Raw genomic sequence first — 25,381 nt, forward strand, 5'->3', positions numbered from 1 at the left:
TGATTTGCTGGGGCTGTTTTTCTTTGACGAGGTCTGCGGTTGAGGATCGTCACAGATTTCCAGCGTTCAAAGACATTTGTAAATTGAATCAAAGCTATTCTGTACACATATATCATTGTCAAAAAAGTGTGTGTGTGCCTGCATGCAATCCACAGTATATTATTTGAGCCCCTGAGGCAGCTTGTATCTCTTAGTGTCTTGATTTCAAGGGATTATGAAAATCTGCTTGATATTTTCTTCTCCCAGTTCTTTCATGGAAGCGTAAACAATATATAGTCTACATGCTTTTGTGTCAACATATCTACAATGAAACAAAAAACAACTTTTTCTGTCTCTTTCCAATTCTCAGAGATGGTGAGGAAGAAGAATCCCCCTATCCGGAGTGTGGGAGGTGAGGAGGAGGAGGAGGAAGAAGAGGGGAGGAGGCCGGCGGGAGAAGAGGAAGAGGAGGGAGAGGAGGAGGGGAGAGTAGGAGCAGAGGCCGAACGCATAAACCGGCCCTCTGAACCAGAATCCTCCGACCGGATCAGGGGAGATGAGGAGCAGGAAGAGGAGGAGGGAGAGAGCGAGTGCGTATCCTCATCCGTCTCTCCCTCGTCCGTTGGCGAGCGCTACAGCAACGAGGAGAGAAGGGGGAGGAGAGGAAGAGGGGGGAGATCCAACCAAGGGGGAGCGGCGTTGACCGACAGACTCGAGAGCCAGTCGGAGCCCGAGGACGGGGAGAAGGGGGTCGAGGAAGGAGAGAGGCGGGAACGAGGCCGAGGGGAGGCAGATCACCTCACTGCTCCTCTCCTCTCCGCTCCCCGCCTCCTCCCCAGACAGGAAGGAGGGGAGGAGTCGACAACGGACACCCCTCCGCTTTCTTCCAGCCCCTCTCCGAAACTCCAGGACTTCAAGTGCAACGTGTGCGGCTACGGTTACTATGGCAACGACCCCGCCGACCTGGTGAAGCACTTTAGGAAGTATCACCTGGGTCTGCACAACCGCACACGGCAGGATGCTGCCCTTGACACGCACATCCTGGCCCTCCACAACATGGCTCCCCAAAACACACCCCTAGGTAACTCCTGCTCTCTGCTGAACGCTTCTTGTTGTTGTTGTTGATGCTTGTGTAAAATAGATGTGAATGGAAAATAACATGGATCCAGAGCGTTACAACTACAGGAGTGTGTAAAGGTCGTTCAGCATACTTAGCGTCGACTTGTTTCTTGCAACAACAGCAATCTCCTTCTTCCCAGAAGTCGGATATGTCCTGAGATTGTTGTCCCTCTGGCAGTCTGACCCGCTCTTTGTTTATCCGCTCGTAAAAGTCTGACCCTATTCTTGTGTTTCTGCACCCCAGATGTACAGGCGGGACAGGGGCAGAGGAGCCAAGCCAAAGAGTTGGGGAAGACTAGACCAGATATGCACATTCAGCAGCACAGGACAGTTATGATGAATGGCACATATGACGTACAGGTAAGTACTTGCTGCAGTTAAGAAATACAGATTCATGACGATGCCCAGCTTCCACATGTTTACAGTACGTGCATATTTCGCTTTAAAAGAAAAGGGGCACAAAGAAGCAGTAATATTGCCACTTCCACAATGACAAGTAAAAAAAAAAGTAAAGAATAAAAAGCACAGAAAAGAACACACAATGGTTCTTTTGGTGCATTGAACACATTAGAAGGAAGGTAAAGGGGTCGACAGGTGAAGCGAAGGCCGAGTAAAGCTGTGGTTTGTAGCGTCCTGTTTCCACCTCCTGAGTCCAATCAAAAGCCTGCGTCATTGGCCCTGAGTAACAGTCAGTTTCACAATCCTTTTCACACCTTGAAAAAGACCTCAACCCACGTTTTTTTCAATTGGGGCACACGTTGTTCTCTTATTTGGTTTTGTCAATATTTTTCGGTTCGAGAAATCCAAAAGGACCAAGATAAAAGATAATTTGCCACCCCGATGTCACCACTCTGGTCTCGTGGCTACAGAGAATTGGGCCCTAAATAAAAATATCAAACGGGTCAGGAAACAAGCTTAAAACTTTTAAGGAGTTCATTAGAGATCTTCAGTTGCAGATGCAATGCAGAAGTCCTAATATATCTGTTTTACATCTTTGCATCCGCTTGTCATAATTACAAACAAAGGGTGTCCCTTTCTGTCAGAGAAAATTCTGAAATTATGGCATTCTTTCAGTAGCGTTTATTTCAAAGTTATTAATACACAGACAATACTTGTAAAATGTTGTACGATTTGCAATTATATCCTTCATATGTTTCATATTTGGGGACTAAACGCTTATACCAACTGAATAGAAGTAATATTTCCAGCATTTCATGAAGAAAAAAAAGCAGTGCAGATATTATTAAACTTTATTTTTGCTTAATAACTAGCATACTTAGACTTGAAATAATGCATACCGCTGAGAAACTCTGCTTCAAAACATTGATTGAGTTAACTTTTCAGGAGAAGCATTACTTGTTGCCATACATCTGTAAATCTAGGCCCATAACTTAACAGAGTAATTTATTGGGTCGAACAATCTGCAACTGATTAGTAACACACTGGTGTGTGTGTGATTTGGACAACGAGGCATTGTGGGCCATGTTATAGAATTTAATAGACTGACAGATGGATAGACAGACACAGAAAAATAGTGCACCTGGCAGACAGTCTGACACACAGTCTGCTTCATATATCACGTTCAGCTGTTGCCTATACAGGTGCACTGCATGCATCATAGTGTTGTAAATCATGGCCAATACATCAATGTTCTGTGCTAATCCCTCATATTGCTCAAATTGCTAAAACATTAAAAAAGAACAAAGTCCAGTATCTGTTGGGAGCTTCTTTACTGGATAAAGACGAGAATTTAGCAAACTTTCAGGGGTAATTCATAATTCCTTCAAGATAAGCGTCATCCATATACTGAAAAGATGATTGAATTTGACCTCAATTACTGTAATTGTACTCCATCACGCCACATTAAAAAGTCTGACGTAATTTGCACCTGCAGTCTGGACATCAACAGATTAGACAATCAATTTGGGTCTTCGATGATTTAGTTTTATTGAAGGGATACTAATCAGTGAAATCAACAGCTGTATACTTTGGTGAGTACAAAAACATGCCAAGTTTCTGCTTAACATTGTACACAGTTTAATTATACTAGATATTGAAGCCTCAGACTTTACATGTCAGCTGTATTTGCTGTGAAACTGGCATTTCTCAGCATGCACACACATTATTTATTGCCTCATGTAAACTCATGCAGATCTTCAAAGCTACTTTTAATAACTGATTTATTGTAGCTTTGATCTTTGTAACTTCAGAGGCATGTGTCTTTTTGTAAACACATGTAATGGAATATATGCAATATATATGCACATATATATATATATATATATATATATATATATATAATATACATACATACATGTGTATGTGTGTGTGTGTGTGTGTGTGTGTGTATGTATATATATATATATATATATATATATATATATATATATATATATATATATATATATATATATATATATATATATATATATATATATATATATATTGCACAAGGACTGCACAGGGTTCTGCACTGGGACTATTTATCATCTTTTTTTGTAAGGCAGCAGAATGGGCAGTTTTATATGAACTTTTAAGTGAGAAGGAGAAGTGTCTGTCAGACGGACCTTCATCAGGCCATCATTTGTAAATGTTAATGCACAAATTGTAGACTTACTAAAAGGCATTTTGACCTCATCAAATTTAATGAATACGTTTACTTACAGAGTTGACATTTTAAGTTTTATGACCACTGCAATATGTTTTGTCCATATCTTGCAGGCTAATTATCAAGAATAAATCCATTCTGATACATGGTTTTTAGTAGTTTGACAGGTTATCACCCTCTTTAAAAGTCCTGTCTCTCAATAGTCAATATGCCAATTAACAAACTATTATCCCAATTACTAAATTGATACACGTTGACCATAAATACTAAGGTAAAGTAAGTTGTAATTTCAACATTTCATCATTCCATTTCAATGGGCCCTAAAAAAAAATCTGTTCTATTTGTCAAGATCTTTTCTGAATTTTGTCTCATCATGTGGCAGAAGTTTCGAATTTTAAGAGAAAATATTCACAATTGAATGAATATTATTGAATTTGATTTAACACAACATTGCACTTTATTTTAATCAAATACATTCATCCAATGCAGTTATAAAATGTTATAATTTTTCTAAAGAAAATCAAATTGAGCTGTTTCTGCCAAAGCTCAGTTTTTGGATGACTTACTCTTGAGTTTCTCGCGCTCTCATTGGCTGTTGCTCCCTAACAGAGAGATGTTTAGCTGCTAGGGGATGCATCAGCGAACCTCTCGACCTGCGCCTTTTTAACAGCGAGCGCCGAGCGAACGGCAATTTGCCTCATCTGGGGCTTTTGTAGGAAAGCTCCAAAAATTACATTTACATTTTTCTGCACTGGTCTAGGTTTAGGACTGGTGTTTGAACAGTAGGATTTTGTCTGAAAGGTTTAAACAAGATGATCTAATAAACGTGTGGGTTTTCATATATTTCTGTGTATGTGTGTGTATGAGGAATTGTCGAGGAGTTTCATTTCACTTAAACTAGGAGTTTGTAATTGCCGTAAGTCACGTAATGGACACACACACACACACACACACACACACACACACACACACACACACACACACACACACAGTCAGGAATAGAAAATCCAGTGGGTTTAAGTCGTCATTATGGAGAAAAAGTGAAAGTATATAAAAAAAAACACGAATGAAAGGGGTCTCTATTCTCTCCATCCCTCCTTGCTCGCTTTTTCTCTCTCCCGCCCACGTTTGGAAAATTCCATGTTGTCATTTGCTGAAGCGAGATGCCCTGTCAACCAATGACATTGCGGGAAAAAAAGACTCTGGGAGGAGAGGGACAGGGGAGAGTAGGAAAGAGCAAGAGAGATGGAGGAGGAAAGGGGAGAAGGGAGTGGAAGAGACAGCGAGGAAGGCTTTGAAACCAGTAGTTATAATCGACTGTTAGGCCGTGTAATGAAACAGCTGTCAGACACATTTAACTTTCTTTTTCTAGCTCTGTTGTCTCTCTCATCATTTGTCTTCATCTTTTCTTCACCTTCAACAGCTCTGCCTTCTTTCTTTGCTCACTCTTTTTTACTCCAATTCTCTTTTCTTTTCTCTCTCTTCTCAATTTGCTTTTCATCCATCTTTGGCCTCTTTGTTCTCCACCTCTCTCTTCCTCAACTTTCACACTTTTCCCTCAACTTCTCCCACTTGTCCTCGGCCTCTCCTCTCTCTATTTCCCTCTCAAGTTCCTCTTTGTGTCTTCCTGCCTATTCTGCTCGCCATAATAACTTGAAGTTTGGCTCGTCTCTAATTGCTGGGGCAGGGTCTGCGGGACGTGATGATTGGATGATTGCTTTTGTGAGATCACACACAGTAATAGCTCTCATTTAGCTTTCTGAAGTAGTTCTCTTCCACAAAGCTGAAATATACCATCTCACATTGTTATATTACTTTTCACACTCTTTTTGTAGCGCGTCTAAATGTTTTGCTCAGGCAATCGCTGTTCGTTATTATCATTATCATTGTCCTTGACAGTCAAAGAGACCGTAAGTGGTTTATTGACCAATATTTAATTGCAAAAAAGGAAAACAAAGCCATTTGCACACTGTTATTCTCCCCAAAGTACAGAAGTAGAACCTGGATGAAAGAATTAAATAATGAATAGAAGATTTATTGGGAGTTCACAAACATGTTTAATAGTTAAAAATACAACAAAAATACGTACAATCATTTTATATTCATGATTGAAATTAATCATCATCAAAATCCAGCTAAATGCCCTTATATAACAGAAATTATGAAGCCATATGTCTTTGCTCACTAAAAATGCTGCTTACCAGTTGCATTTCCTTCTTGCCAAACCTCCATTACAAGGCTGCCAGCAGTCCGCACCAAACCACAGATCCATAAAGAGACAAAAATACATAATGTGCCGTAAATCTAATGTATGTCAGTGTAAGACTTGCCAGGTTGCCTGCTCACCGATATAACAAGCAGCACACTGTAATCTCCCACAGACAAGGAGCTAAGCTAATAAAAAGCAGACGAGTGTCAGGTTGCTCGCTCGGCAATACAACATCTTGGCCCCATTGCATACCGCAGTCGAGCCTGATAGATATGTTATTGGTCAGCTAGTTCGAGTTTGAGCAACCTTTTAATAGTTTGAGTTCCATGTAGAAAATTATGGATTATGTTTGTCGTAATCTGAAGCATTCATTTAATATCTACTGCATAGGAATTAAAAATGACAATTTAATGAGATTCTTCTCATTAAATTATCGTAGTGCACAATACAAATACAAAACATATTCACAATTTGAACACAACTCGCAAACAAACACATATATCTTATTTTGCCTGCCTCTGACTCAAAACATAAACGATATAATCAAATAATTTGTCAATTACAGTTGAGACAAAGAAGAAGCATACGGATTATTCAAATTCAATTTTCTTCAAAAAACTTTTGTAAATGTTCTGTTCATACATTGTGTGTAATACTATAAAAACATTTTTTTATAAATAGTTGGTTGGTGTGTCCTCTTGCATCCACTTTATGAATTATTCTGTTAAACAATGGATTCCACACAGGAGCTAAAATGGCAAAATAAGTGAACAGTAAAGAATCCTCATTGCCATGTAATCTAACTTTACTTTCTTCAAAACAGAAATATTCTAAGACACCATGTTTTTACATGCTTTTATTGAGATGTCAATGTCAGTTTGTCATCCATTATCACATCCAGATATCTAAAAACACACTCTTTGATGAAAGTATTCCTTGGTGGTGATCATGCTGTTGCAGAGTCATGTTCCCTTTAATTCACGAAGGATTTTTCAAGTTTGAATCGGAGTTATGATATGACGTGTGATATTCAGAGATCAATTTTGAATTTTCTGCTCATCAACAGGTGACGCTGGGTGGCACGCTGATTGGGATTGGCCGGAAGACCTCTGATTGCCAGGGCAATACCAAGTACTTTCGCTGCAAATTCTGCAACTTCACCTACATGGGCAGCAATTCCTTAGAACTCGAACAACACTTCATGTCCTCGCATCCAAATAAAGTCAAAAGTCCGTCAACCACACCCCTGCTGGCCACCAATAACCTGGCAATGCACGACAACCAGGGGAAGGGGGGGAGTCAAATCTTAGACGGTGCGGAGAGAGTCGCGGTGAGATCGGAAGACGACTCTTTGGTCGGGTACGCCATCCCAGTCAGGGCGTCTCCAGACCCGTCAGGCTGGGCGGGCGAGCCCGGTCGAGATGCTGTGCAGACGTATTATTGGTGTAAATTCTGTAGCTGGAGCTGTGAGTGGTCAGGGGGCTCGGCAAAGCTTTTAGAGCACTATGAACAAAGACATAGAATGACCACGGGAGGTACGATGAGCCCCAGCAACTCTGCTCCTGGGGGCGTGGACAGAGAGAGGGAGAGAGGAGGGAGACGAGAGGGTGGAGAGAGAGGCCACACGTCGTCCAAAAGCCGCAAAGATCTATCGTCCAACCCATCCAGCACCAGCCAAGGTAATGAAATGGAGAAAGTATGGTCACGTGTGGTTATGGATTTCTTTACATGCTTTTTAGTGGAAGCTGGCTGCACAAGATCAAGGGTAGCAACTTTAAATAGCAGTGTAATGATTTGTACTTCCTCTAGTACTGTGATGCTCTTCCTACTGCTGACTTTTACTTATCTGCTGGTACAAATACTTCAACGCTTTGTTATCACTTCTGGTGCTTGATACTGCCATACCATAACTGTTTTATTTAACAGACCTTTGCTCTTTTGTTTTTCTGCCCCTAGGAGACCCTAACAGCAGTGATTCAGAAGCAGTCGTGACCAGTTATAACTGCCAGTTGTGTGATTTCCGATACTCGATGGCCCACAGTGCAGACGTGATCGTAGTAGCACCTTTACTGCTGCACTACCAGCACAACCACTCCATCCACAGATGCTGCATTCAGCACTGCATGTATTGTCCGCAGGGCCTCTGTCAGCAGCACAAGCACCTGGGGGAGGTGAGATTAATAAAATATTCAAATGTTTATTTGCTTGGTGTATTGGTGTTTGCTTGGCAATTAGAAGGAGAATTGCACTGTTTTGCAAGCACAAATAAATAAAAATGTAATATGTGAACAAGTGTAAAGTTAATTGTTCCAATTTTCCAGCCTAGTTAAAATTCCCTCGCTTCCCCCAAACCGCCCACGCACACCCCCACCCTCCTTTGCGCCAGCTGCCAAACGGTGCCGTTGCAGCTGTTAAAAATGCAAAAAAAGGATGGTTAACAGCCAACATTGGGGTTGGCATCGTTCAGTTAATGATCCACATTCATACCCATGTCACCCGCATAGACAAAAACACAATCGCATCACAACAGAAGACGACAAATTCTTCAAGTCTAAATTCACCTTGTGTGCACAGTCATGAGTAATGCATGCAAAGAGCCATGCTACTCTTCCCTGAGCTCTGTCTGATTCCTCCACACAGGTGTCTCACCCCTTTGCGTGTCGGAAGCCCACCTGCCCGAAATGCTGTTCCAAGTTCCCTTCGTCCACCAAGCAGCAGCAGGACGCCGTCGGCTCGAAACCCTCCACCGCCACCTCACCCAGCATGACCTCTCCTAATCCTAGAGGTGACCCCGGTGTGATTTCGGGATCAACTTTTCTCGCCTCTAACCCTGCCCATCCTGTTGTCACACAAGGTATTCAAAGTTATATATACCTCATCTGCTATATTGTCAGATTATGTTTTTTTTTTAATGTGTTCTTGATTTGTCTCGTTCTTTTCTGATCCCAGGCGTCACCCACTTGTGTGACCAGTGTGCTTTCGCCACCACCGACATCGACGTGTTGCTCCAGCACTACGAAAGCTGCCACAGCCTGATCAACCTGAAGGGGGCACCGCCACATGTCAAGGCTGAGGAAGAGTTTGGGGGAGACAAGGAAATGGGGAGAGGAGGAGAGAGGGAGTACACTTGTACAAAGTGTCACTTCATCACGGAAGTGGAAGAAGAGATTTTTAGACACTACAGGTAAGAGAGAGAGATTGTTTTTTTTCACAGGGTTGACTCTTAGACATGAAAGGGTATTACATATTATTTTGAACAAACATAGAGTTTGCCACCTTTTCTAAAACCGGTGACTGAATGTGAACCTTGATGGTGTGTCGTATTCCAGTTAGAGTCCATGACAAAATGTTCTTGTTACTGGCTTACTGTGACTATACAAAGCTATTCCTTCCTCAAATCAGGGAGATAATGAAGTATTGCTTGTGCTTGGATTGAAGCACCTGTAATTCTCTATTTTTACACCCAATTACCCAGGACATGTTGACCTAGTGCACTCATTTTCAGCAACAACCATTTAAGAAATCATATATCTAAGATGCTCACAGACACCGTTTAGACATCCACAACTGGAAGCAACTCAGACTTGATATTGATATTCAAAGATGTGTCATCTTTCAGAATCAGACACCTGAGTATCGCCTTACTCTAATGACCTACACTTAAAAACTCAAAAATTCAGCGGCTCTACACTTTGAGACTATTTCCCCTTTTTTCCGCAAACGTATGAGCTCTGTTTCTGTTCGGAACTTGTTTAGCTCATTTCAGTGCTCATATTCTCAGGGCGAGAATCATGCATCGCTCAAATACTGGCAGTTTGAAAACGATTGGGAGATGAAAGTGTGGTCTTGCACTGCTATATCAGCACCGGGTCCCCTTTACCTGCTGAGTTACCAACGACCTCATCTAATCTTGGAATCAACTCTGAGACTTGAAGCTGTGAGAATCTTGTTTTGTTCCTCGAGAAAAGATTTAAACAAGTGGCCTTCCATCACTATCTTTTCAAGCCATCGCCATCCTGTGACACTCCTCTGCTCCTATATGTTGTCATACTTTGTATCCACTACAAGTACAAAGCCTATGAAGCAGTACTCCCCTGATTTTGCATTGCACTCCTACAGTACATTAAAGGAATACTTCACCCACAGAAGAGTGTTTTAAAGTGTTTTAAATATTAAGTGAAGATGTATGTGTTTGGGAAGTAGTAGTTTATCCCACTGGATAAATGAGACTATTATACTCCACAGCTTGTATCTGAGTTTGTAAATGGATGTTGTGATATAGTTTATCTGTTGTAAAGACTTTTCTCCGGGTTTTTTTTATTCCTCGTTCCGGTGCAAAGCTATAATTTTTTACAAGAATTCAAGCTTACACAGAGTAATTAATTTATACACCAATGGTCATTTTGTAGGTGAAGAATTCCTGTCACGCCGGACTTGAGATTGACAGTTTAAAAGCAAACCTTTTTTTCCTCATATTATTCCTTTTCAAAACCCCCTGCCTTGCAAATTACGCACAATGCTACTTGCCGGCTACATTTCAGTTAGAGATTAAGGTGTGTTTTATTAGTTACAGCAAGTAACGCCTCGAGCCGCTGGCCTCAAGCAAAGATTAGAAGCACGCACCTAATGTCAGATTTTTTGTAAATTTGTACTTTTCATTTTTCCCCAACTGACGCAATTAGATTCCATGCAGCTCCCTCTGGAGCCACACAAGGCTTTATACAACTTGTTTTACATATGCAGTAGTACTCGCCATGACTGGTAAACAGACTTTGATCTGTAAAATCTGTGGTTATGCTCCGTTTCAGAATACTAGTATTTGTACTGACTATCCTTCCTGGAGCAGCTTTCTGTTTAACGATGCTAAGCAGTAACATTTTGTTTTTTTGCTTCCACATGTCAATATCTGTGTACTGTATGTGTATACTGTACCTGCTAAATAAGACTAGCTCAGTTTCACAGACCTTTAAGAGCCTGAGGGGTAAGACAAGACTCCACAGCCAATTTGCTGCCTACATAAAACATGCATACACATGAGAGAGAGAGAGAGAGAGAGAGAGAGACCTGATGCTTGCGTGAAATATTTTTGTTTATGCAAGTATTGATCTAGATTGCAGATCTGGATTGCTTCTTGATGCCTGCTCACAAAAAGTCACCTACACACTATTGCAGTCTGACAGAGCCATCTTAGTGAGTTTCTGCTCAGAATCAATGCAAGATTTAAAAGTTTGATTCATTTCAGAGCAGAGAAAAAGGAGAAGATGGGGAGAGAATGAGAAGGAGAGTAGAAAAGGAAAGAAAGACAAGATATGGGAGGAAATGTGGGGAAAATGTGAGAAAGTAGAGCGAAGAGGGTGACAAAGCTAGAGGGAGAATGAGACAGTAGGCAGGGGAGTTAACAGTCCACTCACGCACATAACAAAATCTCGGAGCTCAAATCAAATAAAAGTGAGATGAAGCCAGAAAGTTTTACACCGCCACTAAAACCAACCAAACCTTAAAGGCCATGTTTCGAAAAAGCAAAATTCAGGATTTAATTATAGGTTTCTCAGGACAAAGGACCGTGGTGTTTTGGGGGGAGAAAAAAGTTACCGGCTGAAACAAACTAATCAATCTTCCTTACAACTTTTACACCCAAACACTCTCACTGAGGTTCTGACTCTTGTGAGGCGCAAGCTAACACCAGCAGGAGCCTCCGAACACACTGCTGAGTGTGCATTATACAGTATCATTACAGTACTAGTATTTCTTTGGTTATTTATGTTAAAGATCTTTGGGTTCAAAATAAGACGCAGGCCTCTTATTACACTTTCTAAACAAATGTGTACAACTTATTCATAAGCCATGCTCTGCTTGTAATTATAAGCACGAGGTGAGTATGAGTGTGTGTCTGTAGGCGGGTTATGTGCAGGTGTGTATTGACCTCAGAGCAGGTCGCGGTTGTGATCCTAAATGGAACGCTGTCTGCTCACATCATTTGGGTTCGCTTTCTTGGCGCCAGTCACAGATTAAAAGTCCTTAATTCACAAGGGAGAAGCAAACCAAATGTAAAGCTGCTTATTTAAGTTAAATGTGTGATTCCATACACAACTTAATCCACTACTGCAAAAAGAGACCCTTTGGAGAGGTTTTATACCATTGTCCATTGTTATGAGGAAAGTACAACCTTTCTTTGACACAATATTCTCCTATTGATTAGTTTTCTTCCTCAACAGATATTTCAAAATGATGTCTCTGCATTTTTGTACAAATAATTCCCACCAAGGGCAGACTTATGCAGAGACTTGGGATGCCAGCTCGCTGTTAAAAAATGTCCACTTTCTTATTTTTCATAATTCGGTGTATGTTTGGCTGCTGTTGTAAGTGTTCAGGCTACAGCTGTTTTGGATCAGTACAAACTTCTTTGTTCAGCATCTGGAGACATTCACGTCCACTAGGTACAAGGTGCACTTTAGTCACACAATAATTATTACAAATTTCGACAATACCTAGACTAGTTTGATCTGATCAAGATGTTGTTTAAAGCCCATTATTGAAGTTGGCTTTCTTCAGCAATTCATGAAGGTCAATAGTTAGACAAAGAAAGAGAGGGAGGGAGAAATAAAGAAAGATATAAGAATAACCGAAAGCACGAGAGCGGCTCAAACAGATAAATGACTATTTGGGAGTGTTTAGATGATTCAAAAGAAATCGTTTGCTTGATTATATCCCACTGTTATCAAGCCCAGCCATTGTAGTGTGGCAGTGGTGAGAGAGACTCAAGCGAAAACAACAGCAGTGTCGAGCAAATTGCTGCTTTTGGATGAGATGCGAGTGAAATAAATGGAAAACTGTTTATCCTATTTTGAGTCAAAGCTTACACACTTGACTTATTTGCCAAATAATGGTCCAAATCAACTCCTACCTCTCACACATGCCAAGTCTAAATAATTGAGAATTGTCTTTCTGTCACTGGCTTTAAAAGTCTTCTTCTCCGCAGTCAGATAACTGGAGTATCTATAGAGTTTTATTGCTCTACTAAACATGTTTTCCCATGTTTTTATTTGTATATTTTGGCAGCTTTCCTATAATGCTGAATATAAAGCAGCTGCCCATAATGGGTCCACCATGAGCCGGCACAAACAGGAGTCCAAGTCCTTGGTATAGATGCTCGATTGAACAGCTCCCAGAGCAGGAAAACCCCTGATGCTGAGTATCGTATATATTGCTGGTCAGTCGGGCCTTGCCAACAGGAAACCAAGGTGGTTTGTTGATGGGTGATTCATTCCTTGTCATTCAGATTAATTCACATTCCTCACTGTGTTGTCCTAATTCATGGTGATTCAGTGGAACACTGAGTCACTTTTTGGCCACGCGCTCGGTGTAACTCCTGACTGGCTGGAGGAAATTGTGAAGGGGCAAATGCACTTTAAATGCAATTTAGTCGATTCAGGGAGTGGATTTTCTTCAAAATTAGATCAATGACAAACTTTTTTATTGAATATCTGTCATACGCAGTCCATTAAACGCTGTTCGAAATGAATGCTTTAAAATTCATTTTCAATCGATGGACAGAAACAAAGGCAAGTTCTCTTCAAATCTTAATTATTTTGCTCAGTCTCATCCGAGTTACTGTTCTGGGTTAAAATAACCTGAAATTATAAAAATCAAGAGGTCAGGTTCACAGTGTTATCCAGTTGTGGTTTGACAAACCTAAGAACAGACTTTGATGTTTATGTTTAAGCAGTGTTGGTGATTGATTGAGCTTATCATTCTAATTACAGTACTGTCCCCCCTCTCTGCAGGCGTGTCCACGCGTGTTGCCGTTGTCGACGCTGTGACTTCACGGCACCTGATTCGTCAGCCCTCCTCGACCATTTTAACTCTGCCCACTGCCACGACTCCTCTCCCTCTCTAAGCTCATTGACAACGACCTCCTTACCCACCTCGCTGACGCCTTCGTTAACGCTCTCAGCCAATGGCTGCTCAGCTCCCTCTACCTTGGCCATCAAAGAGGAAAGTAAGGGGGACCTTCGCCTCCTTTACTCCCTCGCACCGCCTGAGGGGCGGTTGGCAGAAGGAGGCCGAGAGGAGGCGGGTGGGGTGGTGAAAAGTGAGGGAGGTGAGGAGAAAGAGAGAGAGCGGGAGAAAGGCTGGGTTCTTGGGGAGACCAGAGGACTAGGAGAAAGAGGAGGTGAGCAGGCCCACGGTTTACTCTGGGTGCCCAAGGAGCGAATGGGACCTGAAAGGGGAGTAGAACGAGGAGCAGGAGGAGGGAGCCCCTCTCTTTTCTCCTCCCCCCTCTCTTTGTCATTTGTTTCAGCCAATCACGAGGCCTCGCAGCAGAAAAGAGGCGTGACTTCGCCCAGCATGGTTTACCTGGGAGACACCAAGTCCTTTTTGGGAGATACCAAGTCCTTTTTGGGCGATGCCAGGCTGTATGGAGGAGGGAGGTCAGGAGGAGCCACTGCAGGTGGAGGGGAGAAACCGAGCCGGATGCCTCAGCAGTACACGGGAGGAGGAGGAGGAGGAGGAGGAGGAGGGAGTGGAGGTGGAGGAGGACAGGAGAAAGGAGGAGCCGCTAAAGAGGAGTCCCAATCCCTTCTACGGGTAAGGTGGAGCGTGTGCACACACTCCGACTCCCCTCATTCTTACAGCCCCTCTGTCTCCTGTTCACCTCATTCTCTCACTCAGCCTAATCACCCGTCTCCTTTGTCCCATTAACACCCTGATTTGAGCTTTTAGCTACGACTCTCTGCAAGGCCTTTGTAGCCGGCTCTCTATTGCCAGATCCTACCTGCTGAGAGCATTAGTTTTCAGAGGGCTTCTATTAATACGCCTTCATCTTCGTCTCCTTTGAATCAGATGTGAGGATTAGACCTCATGCAGAGAGCCGCTTCAATGAGACCTGTAATTCCTCCGTCTTATTTGGAGTACTTGTGCAGATTGTCGTTTGCTTGCTAAGTGTGTACGAGCGTCCTCACACGCTCGCGACGGTTCACATCTCTGAGCTCTTGTCCATGTGCGTGTAATTCCATGACGTTGTTTCCTTTTCCCATAAGTTGCATTCGCCGCTCTTTAAAATTAGATTTTAACTCGCAACGGGGATAAACTTGCCTGTTGCTACAGCAACGGGGAGGCAAACTGACAGTTCCCATGGTTACCACCTGTCAGTCTGCTCCCTCATCCTACTTTTCAGGCCACAATGCTTTTCACTTCACAGTGATGTCATGGACTGGTAGGAACAGACTGTGGTTTGCCAGCACTGCAGAGCTTATTGGCTATGATCACATTAGATCGGAATAGACTTGTGTGTGTGTGTGTGTGTGTGTATGTGTGTGTGTGTGTGGTTTCAGGGTACTCACATGGGTCTATCCAAGTGGTGGTATTGAGTGTGAATTGGTGTTCGTAAGTTTCGTGTGTGAGTTGACTGTATGGCGTCTTTGTACGAGTTGTGGGTTATTCTGTTGCGTGTGTGTGTGTGTGTGTGTGTGTGTGTGTGTGCGTGTGCGTGTGTATGTGAGGTGTTGGCAGTAACTTGGCAGACCGGGCTGGGTGGGGCAGCAAGAGGTTTACTCATTATCGTGGGTGGGGCAGTGTGTGTCTGTGTGAGAGAGAGACTCCGTTCGTGACAGAAAAAAGGGAGGGAAAGTGAGTTGAAGAGAACACGATAGGGAGAGTCAGATGGAGATAAAAGTGTGTCGCCAAAACAAGTTAACCCCTTAATTAACATGCAGCGTTCCCCTTTGTTCCCCAGATGAGCCAGCTTTCTCTGTGTCGAGCATGAAGTCCACGTGGACCCCGCGCAGGTCCACGTGGACTTCATGCTCCCGCTGCACTTGTGAACACATCTGCCTACAAAGGCACCCAATGTTTTTTAAAACCACGTCTGCTCTCCGTGACTTTTTTGGGATCATTCCAGAGCATTAAGGAGGTAATGTGCTCAAGGAGCGAGAGAAAGAAAATAAAGCAAGGGATCGTGTGAAGGTGAGAAGATGAAAAAGGAAGACTGGGAGGGAACAATTTCACAATTTATTCGAGGAAATGCAGAACATGACTTATTACTTCAATAGCTTTGATCTCTCTCTCTCTCTCTCTATATATATATATATATATATATATATATATATATATATATATATATATATATATATATATATATATATATATTGCCTTTGCTACTATCTTTCTCCCTCTCCCTCCTCTTAATACACAATATGTAATCTCAGTTTCCATGGCATGCTCTGACACGTCCAACACACACACACACACACACACACACACACACGTCATGACTCATCAATGGGCAGGGTAAGGGAGGGACACTAATGCAGAGGATCATCTGAAATAGCACACACGCGCGCACACACACACACACACACGTATTGACACTTAACAACACACACAGACGTTTGACTCTTTGTGAATTGCATGTGAGAAGTGTAGTGAGGGAGAAAGATGGAAGGAGGGCTGAACGGAGAGCAATGTTGGGAGGATGCAGGAAGTGGATAAGTCGAGAGGAAGCGAGGAATTAAAAAGAGACAAAAGGTCCTATTTCATCCAAACACTTGTGTTTGGTTTGTATACACTCTCCATCGATCCGTCTCTTTCCTTTTTCTTTTCATTATTTTTCTTTCATTTGCCTCCTTTTTCTCAAAGTACAACTCACCTGATGCGCAGGGATCGATGCACTCCTCACACACCTTGCACACACAAAGGCTTTCAGGCGTGTACACACACACACACACACACACACAACACACACACACACACAATCAGAGTTCTTAGTATTAGGCTTTTTGTTCTGTAGACTGAAGAAAATATTTTCTTTTGAAAGGCCTGATCTATAATTACTGCACGGTGTTACTTTGTCGAGACATTGTCCAGCTATAGGATTAGTTTTCCGAGTGATTTATTACATTGAAGACATTTTCTCAGCCTGATTTTATTCTCTGACATTTTGAGTGACTATATGAGGCAAGGATGGAAAGCGTATGAGGTTTAGAGATGAAATTAAAGTAAAAGCTTTGGTTAGCATTTTAGTTTATAAATGGATTGAGACAGACTTTGAGTAATGGTGGTTTTTCGAGTTAAGCGGGGCTGAGAAAGGTCCGCCTCCGAGCCAAAACATATGTGAACACGTGAAGATACCCAAACATATGTGAATCGACCCAAAACTTAGATCATTTAATAAATTCCAGACTGCGCTTTCAAAGGGAATTCCACCCCAAGGACAGCAGAGAAGAGTAGATAAATGGACGCAAGCAGGGAAAGGAAGAAATTGTGGATGTGACCTTACAAACACAATATAATTGTGTTCATCTTATGTGGTCATAATGCAATAGTGGAATGTGAACCTTCAGGGTTTTAAAAGTCCCATGCGTGACATTCAATTCTATTTGAATGGAGAGACAGAAAATAGACAAACTGAGAGAGATAAACGGGAATGTGTGCTTTCAGCAGATCAGAGAAGAGTTTCATTAAAGTTTCTCTCGTTTACATTTCTGCCCAACGGAGCTAATTATGTTTTAAAGACACACACAACACACACAGATACACACAGAGCAGTATTTCCATAAAGTCCTCATTACTTTGCGTTCTATTTCCCTCCTTCCGTCTCCCCTTGTGTACATTCATGCGTGTCAGTGACAGTGTACATGTGCATCTGTGTGTGCGTTTCACTGCTTGTGTACTTGATTATGTGCGCTGTGTCTGCATTTGCATTCTCTCTGAATGTGCGGGATTGTGTGTGTGTGTGTGTGTGTGTGTGTGTGTGTGTGTGTGTGTCTATGTATCTCTGTTTTGTAAGGAAATTAAAGCATGAATTGAACTTATTTTCCGTGCTGATAATTTAACATCACTTCATATCCGCTACAGGAAATTATGGAGCTTATGCTCAAGTCTCTGTGTGTGTGTGTGTGTGTGTGTGTGTGTGTGTGTGTGTGTGTGTGTGTGTGTGTGTGTGTGATGCTTTTTTGAGGACAAAAAAGGGGAAATAAAACTTTGGTGATTCAACTTATGAATAGTGTCCCTTAACTGTATCACTGTGCTATTTGAATATCCTCTATTCTATTTCCTGGATCCTTTCTAGTTACCTTTAATGTATGTTTGTGTTTTGTACAGTTTCTTCTGTAGGCATTATATAGAGGCTACCTTGAGGCTAAAAAAGCTCTGAGAGAGGGCAAACTCAAATTGCGGCACCGGCATCTTGTACAGGCACTTCCTGTGGCACCGCTCAGTTGCCACAGTGCTGGAGGCACATGCCGCGGTGCCGGAGGGAGATGCCGCTGTTCCGCAAGCTGCCACTACTTTGGAGGCAGCATTTCCGATGGCACGTCTCAGGTGGCGGGGCACTTACAAGTTGCCCCTTGTGTGCCACTAGTTTTTGAAGCATCTGCCTGTGTTAGAGAGAGCGGTGCCGCAACTTGCTTAAGGTCCTGGAAGGTATATATTATCAGAGTTACCAACTCTCACGGTTTCGCCGTGTGACACATGCTTTTGCATGTTTTCACACGCACTCAAGCAACACAACCAATTTCTCACGGCAAAAAAAAATTCAGATTTTGGACCGAGGCACGTTCCTTCCAGCGCGCGTTCCTTCCAGCGCGAGTTCGTTCCAGCGCGAGTTCGTTCCAGACGCGTGTTCGTTGCAGGCGCGCGTTCGTTCCAGGTGTGGGTTCGTTCCAGACGTGTTCGTTCCAGACGTGTTCGTTCCAGACGCGTTCGTTCCAGACGCGTTCGTTCAAGACGCGGGTTCGTTCCAGACGCGTTCCAGGTGCGGGTTCGTTCCAGGTGCGTGTTCGTTCCAGGTGCGGGTTCGTTCCAGGTGCGCATTCGTTCCAGGTGCGCGTTCGTTCCAGGTGCGCGTTCGTTCCAGACGCGTTCGTTCCAGACTTGTTCGTTCCAGACTTGTTCGTTCCAGGTGCGCGTTCGTTCCAGACGCGTTCGTTCTAGGTGCGCGTTTGTTCCAGGTGCGCGTTCGTTCCAGGTGCGGGTTCGTTCCAGGTGCACGTTCATTCCAGACGCGTTCGTTCCAAGTGCGGGTTCGTTCCAGGTGCGGGTTCGTTCCAGGTGCGGGTTCGTTCCAGGTGCGTTCGTTCCAGGTGCGCGTTCGTTCCAGGTGTGTGTTCGTTCCAGGTGTGTATTCGTTCCAGGTGCGTTCGTTCCAGACGCGCGTTCCAGGCGCGCGTTCTACCCAGCTTTTGATCTCCTTCTAATACCTCATTTTTTAAAATTTTATTTATGTGTTGATCTATTGTTTTGCTTTAAAAGGCTACTGTTTAAGCACTTTATTTGTTGCACTTTTTTGTTTGATAATGAAAAATATTTTTCCCTAACTAATCTTGTGTCATTTTTTGCTGAACATAAATCATTAAGTGCTCTTAAGAATACACATATTAACAATATAGGTTAGGTTTCAGTTAAGAATTAGTTGTAATCAAAATGTCAATCAACCTAGTCTATTAGTCTATTAATTAGGCTATATTGTGGTACATAGACAGTCATTGAGGCACAACAATAGTTTTCTGGTTGAATGTTTAGCTCAAGTCTAGAAGGCCGCTGTGGCAGGTATTTGTGGCCACAGCTGTCATCGCTGCAGAATAGATTCAGAAGATGTTTTGGCAACTGCCTGCCACTATTTGTGGCTTCTGGTGAGATGCACAGATGCACAGTTTAAGGATGTCAGTCGTTTTGCATTCATTTGCAAGGTTCTTTATCATTATTTTTAACAAGGCATCCAATACACGTACATTGTACATTGTCCCTCTTGAACAAATAAAAAGAAAATAAATACAGTTTGTCACAGAAAGGGAAAATTAAGAGAACAGAACAGCCCTTTCCCTCCCTGACAGAGAAAAGAAGGTGGCGCCAAAGAGGCAATCTATCATATCATATCATATAATTCAAGCTCTCTATACACTTTCATAGACTGTATCAGATGATTCATAACAAGGCGATGTTATATTTTGTACGGGCAATTTCTTTCACCAGGGCAACTCAAGGTTGTGATTCCATCCACACCTACTGTCCGCTGTACTGTTGAGTGTTGGAGGGAGACACTGAGCCCCATTAGAAGCCCATTGGTAGTAATGCTTAAGAAGATTAAAAAGCAAGGCCAATTAAAAAAATAACTTAATAATATCAGAGAAATATTTACTGTTGTTACAGTAAATATAAAAAAAAGTTGTTGTAAACAAATGTCATTATCTCTACATACAGTCATAAAAGACAATGACAAATAAGCATATTCAAATGTGGAACATAAACTAATAATGTTTGATTTCATATAATTTACATGACTTATTCTAACTAATTCATGCTGTGGGGACTTACTGGGGAAAGTGGATCTATGCGTCCGAGACGATGCACGCGACATCGTTGCAGCTGGACGGATCGTCCTCCAACCACAGCAGCCCCGCATGCAAGGCCCTGATCTCGTCTTTGAACTGTTAATGAACTGTTAAAGAGGGTCAGCTATTGGTTAGAAAAAGAAGGAACAAATCTAAATTAGCATCCCTAGTTGTGAGCAGTCTGCGTTCAAAGCTGCCTTTACTCATAGATGAGGATTCTCTGCTAAAGCCTGTTAGAATCATACATACAGTCCCTTTTGAAAAAAGGGGAAAGTCTTTATTCTTTTGGTTGCTGAAGGGCAGTTTGTCTGTGTCAGAAAAATTGAATACTCCAGTACTGATATTCACCAACCTGCTCTCCCACTCTCTACCTCCACACACTCTCACACACACTCTTACACACACTCAGACAGAGTTGACTGTTCTGGGCCGTTCAGTTTGTTTGTGGAGCAGTCACATTTCCCATCAGGACGCAGACTCAAATAAACACAGCCATGCTGGAAAGAAATATAAAAGTGTGTGTGTGTGTGTGTGTGTGTGTGTGTGTGTGAGGTAGCGTGCGTGTGGTAATGTGTGTGTGGTAATGTGACTAGTGTATATAATCCAGGCTGTGTTTAGTGTAAGAGAAACATAATCAGACAATCTGTTTGCAGTGATTTTGACCTGTGTGTTTATGTGTCTGTCTGAGATACTGGTGGATGGGCATGGGTGTGAGCGTGTCTGTATCTGCTTCATAGGAGTGTGTGTGTGTGTGTCACAGTTATGACCCGTGTGTGGCTTTACGCTGTGTGACAGTCCACAGCAGTCTCATTGTATGCTAGGAATATTACTTTTGGCTTGAAAAACAAATTACACCATTTTGACCACATTTAGCCCCATTTGGGATATTCCACACAGGCCATGCTTCCCCGCACATATTACAGCTGACAACATGCGTCGTGGGAAGGTGACAGCTTGGCGTGTTTTGGCTCTCACTAATCAAGAATCAGCATATTTGCTTGACTGTACCTTGGCTCGTGTTTGGATGTTAATCCCCTTTTCGAGTGTGCTTTGAATCGTCCGATTGACTGATTCCGACTCGTGTTTGAAAAAGCATTAAAAGTCGAGTCCTTCTCAACCTGCTTGGGAAACTTTTTACCGCATCGTACCACTTCCGAAAGTGTTTATGTCAGTCATCAGTCACAGAAAAGAACATTAAATTGAGTTTGAATTTCCTGTGTTAGTTTTTTTTCCTTGGGTTGCTCTTTAGCAGCAGGGTGGTGTAGTGATTAGTCACATGTCCCTCAGCTCAGGCCCCATCGCCCCTGCTGAAGTGTCCTTGAGCAAGACATTGAACCAATAATTGCTCCGGTAGCTGACCCTGCAGTCTGACCTTCCTGTGGAGGCGACGCGGCGAGGAATCCCCCCCCGCAGGGATCAGTGGAGTATTAAGAGACTTCCCTGTGATTGTCGGAGCTTCATTGGCACTCGGTGAATCGTCTCTTTTCTGACAAACAAACGGCACCAAACTGGCACCGATGTAGGGAAAAAACATTTAAAAGCATTCTAGATTATGTATGATTAAACAAGCATCTTGATCTGAAATACATTTTCGCAAAAAAATGCAGTGGTTTATATGTCTCGTAATATGATATGATTAGTTTGACTTGAGCCTAACATGCCGTCCATTCAGATTTCTCCTCTTTCCACTGAGTATTTCATTGGTTCAGACGTGTGTCGCTTCCACACGCACAGCCTTTTCATTGGCTCCACCGGGCGCCCATGGCACAGATGTTCCACCCTCCCCGCCAGTGAACAAACCAGGTGTTTTTCATCATGTCGACATGGCAACGGTAAAACACAGTGGTTATTTTAGCTCCTAGCTGTAATTTAGACGTTTACATCAATTACCGTTACAATCAACACACACACACACACACACACACACACACACACACACACACACACACATAGATGTGCGTGTGTGTGTGTGTGTGTGTGTGTACGCACGTGCACATTTCTGCAATGGCTTGCACACCCAGTCCCTCAGTGCTTGTATGTTTCTCTCTCTCTCTCTGTCTCTCTCTCTCTCTCTCTCTCTCTCTCTCTCTCTCTCTCTCTCTCTCTCTCTCTCTCTTTCTCTCTCTCTCTCTGTGTAATTTGGGAGCAATTCCCTACAGGCTGTGTGTGCGCGCATATGTCCGTGCATTCAGACGTGCATATCCGTGTGTGTTCACACATGGAACCAATATTGAGGCCAGATGATCATTTTGCTACAACAAGACCTCTACACGCAACGCTAGCCAGCTACACACTCACTCACTCACACACACACACACACACACACACACACACACACACACACACACACACACACACACACACACACACACACACACACACACACACATAGAAATGCATTGGGTACACCATTCTGGCAGCACTTGTGTAATTAGGAAGCTGATTGGTTAGATTAAATGTCCATCTGACCCCTGACCAATAGGTAATTTGAAAACCCTGCTTTTCCCCGTCTCCTGGCTGTCCTTTCCTTCCTTCGTCTCTTCTTTTAATCTAGCGTTCTTTCACACAATCAGGCCTTTTGCTTTGGTAAAAAGTGACTGATGTAATTTGTCAAATGAGAAAAAAGAGCCTGGAGGAAAGGAATAGTTTATATAAAACTGCTTCCAGTAAATGACTGAAAGTAGATTGATGAATGACTACAAATCACCTTCTTTCAGTTTTTTTCTATCAGTGTATTCAGGATATAATGTAAAAATGTCCGGCTAAGCAGAAACACCTAATGAAGACCATCTCACATCTATTTAACATATCAGTTATATGGGTTTCTTTAACATCTTTACTTTGCTTATTGTATTCTTTCTCTTTTGTCCTTTGTCCACTCTCTTCTGTACATTATGTTCACTGATATGCATAGTTTAGGAGTAACATTTCTCAACCTGCATTTCAGTGGAAGGATGTGACTCATAGCATTAAGGCATTAAGGACTAATACACAGCTGTGAATTGTGTCACAACATGCAAGGTAAAATAAAAAGCTGACAATTATTTAACTTTCAAAGAGATACAGTGCAGATCACCTGTCAAAGTGAAACGGCAAAAAAAGAAATGATAAGCCCAGTTAATCGAATCTGCATTCCCATCTGCATTTTATTTCCTGTCAGTTGCCATCCATCTCTCCTCCCTCCTGACAAATCTAACATCTTCAGTGTGTCTTGCATTTTCGCAAAGTTTGAGTATGAAATATGGGAATCTTCATCTCAGCAGCACACCTGTAACAAGAAAAGGGATTTAGGAAAGAAGCTAAAGGTGCAGCACACATATAACATAAGCACATACATATGCACACACACACGTACAGTACATGCACGACCAGTCAATTTGAAATTTTAATCAATCTCACTTAAAGTAGATTTAGACACGTGTCTGTGTGTGTGTGTGTGTGTGTGTGTGTGTGTGTGTGTGTGTCTGTGTGTATTACACACACACACACACACACACGGAAAAGACATTGAGAAAGTGTAAGTGTGTGTGTTTTTTATTAGCAGGCAATGCCATGGCAACTTTGGCGGTCCAAGGCCCTTTTGGCGAGGTAGCAAGATGGATCTGGGCATGTGCGCGGGCAGCAGACTGTGCCATCGGTGTGTGTGTGTGTGGGTGGGTGGGTGCGTGTGAGAGGAATGTTAAGTGGGGATTTTAACTTTTAACTCCTTTCTGTGGGCACGCACATCCAGCCTAAAAACTTATAATACACTCACAGTGCCATGCATACTTGATATGGGGGTGAAAGCTCGAGAAGGATACATCAGTTTTCCCTCTCTTCCTCTGTCTGTCTCTCTCTTAACTCCTCCCTTTCTGTCTGTCTCCCGCTCTGTGTCCCCTGTGAGCTCTTCACTCATTAGGAATTCTCCACTAGTGTGTGCGTGTGTGTGTTTTTGAATTCTGCTCCACTGGCATGATGCATCTTGTATATTCGATTTCCCTGAAGAGCATTTCTCTTCGGTTCTCTCTTTCTGTCTGGCTGTACAACACAACAGGACCAGCCTCAACTGTTCAAGACATGAACACTCCCAGTGTGTATATATCAAAGTGTGGTTTCCTGAGCCCAGTGGAGAGAGCCAGAGCTAAAGACATTATAGACCGGTTGAGCCTTGTTTTGTTCATTCTTTGCAGCTTCGAAGTTTTTTGGTGAGAGCCACAGAGGGACTTAGTTTGCTCAAGTTGCAGCGTGAACAGAAATGCGGGGCTTTACTTTTAAACCTTCTGTGTGCTCAAAAATGAAGCTTGAAAGATGAAGGTTTTAATATGCAAGTTTGGATGTCAAGACAATTTTAATTATCCAGCCCAATATCACAAATAACACAATGGCCTCAAGGCGCTCTACAATCTGTACAGCATGCGACCAGCTCTGTCTTTAGAGCCTCGCTTCAGATGAGGACAGATGATTGAAGAAACTTCAGGAAGAGCCGCTGAGGCGAGGAGTAATCCTTCTTCCAGGAAAATAAATAAAAACTCGCAGTGTTCACGTTTCTATGAAAACCGACCAATGTGCACATTTTGGTGACTTTGAGAATTGGTGATACTCAAGAAACAAAAATAATTGAAAACAAAGCCAAATGAGCCTCCTTAATTTTAGCCCAAATTGTAGCCCTTCTGTTTCACTTGATTCAGTCAGCAGAAATAACCAAATATACACAATCAAGCTGATAGAACTGATGCATTATGAGGCCCCGTGTTGATGCCTTGTTTCCATAGTACTGACCTCACATCTGTGTTCTGCTCGTGAATGAGATATCTCTGGAACGCTTTGATGGAATTTCTGCAAAGTTCGCACAAACCTCCACCACTGCTGTATATGTATAGTTATGTCAATTTCCCTCAAATGTCTTATAATATAAAACGATGAAGTGATGACACACTACTCTTTTTGTGTTTTTTTAAATTCTTTATTTTTATTGGAGCAGGTTTATAGTAGAAAGATACGATTTTATTGCGCGAGAGGACGCAAGTTACGAGTATCGTAATGTTAAATATCAGCTTAATCACTGGTGTGTGTGTGTGTGTGTGTGTGTGTGTGCGTACTGTTACTTGTGCTGTTACAAGTTGAAGTGCGTCATTGGTGCAGATGTTTGGCTTCTGA

The 25,381-nt window shown here is 42.5% G+C and overlaps 1 protein-coding gene across 1 annotated transcript in view; it reads left to right on the forward strand.

Annotated features, from left to right (window-relative positions):
- Window positions 1-351: 351 nt before the first annotated feature.
- The window catches only part of trps1 (trichorhinophalangeal syndrome I), a gene marked incomplete at both ends in the record, with an annotated part of 54,475 nt that continues 29,445 nt past the window's right edge, over window positions 352-25,381 (forward strand). The window contains 7 exons of the mRNA XM_079231546.1: window positions 352-1,060; window positions 1,343-1,458; window positions 6,982-7,594; window positions 7,872-8,086; window positions 8,556-8,769; window positions 8,865-9,099; window positions 13,700-14,504. Coding sequence (XP_079087672.1) covers window positions 352-1,060; window positions 1,343-1,458; window positions 6,982-7,594; window positions 7,872-8,086; window positions 8,556-8,769; window positions 8,865-9,099; window positions 13,700-14,504 — 2,907 coding nt within the window. The remainder of the gene's footprint in view (window positions 1,061-1,342; window positions 1,459-6,981; window positions 7,595-7,871; window positions 8,087-8,555; window positions 8,770-8,864; window positions 9,100-13,699; window positions 14,505-25,381) is intronic.

The sequence above is a fragment of the Taurulus bubalis genome (genome assembly GCF_910589615.1).
Source record: "Taurulus bubalis genome assembly, chromosome: 16".
Classification (NCBI taxonomy): domain Eukaryota; kingdom Metazoa; phylum Chordata; class Actinopteri; order Perciformes; family Cottidae; genus Taurulus; species Taurulus bubalis.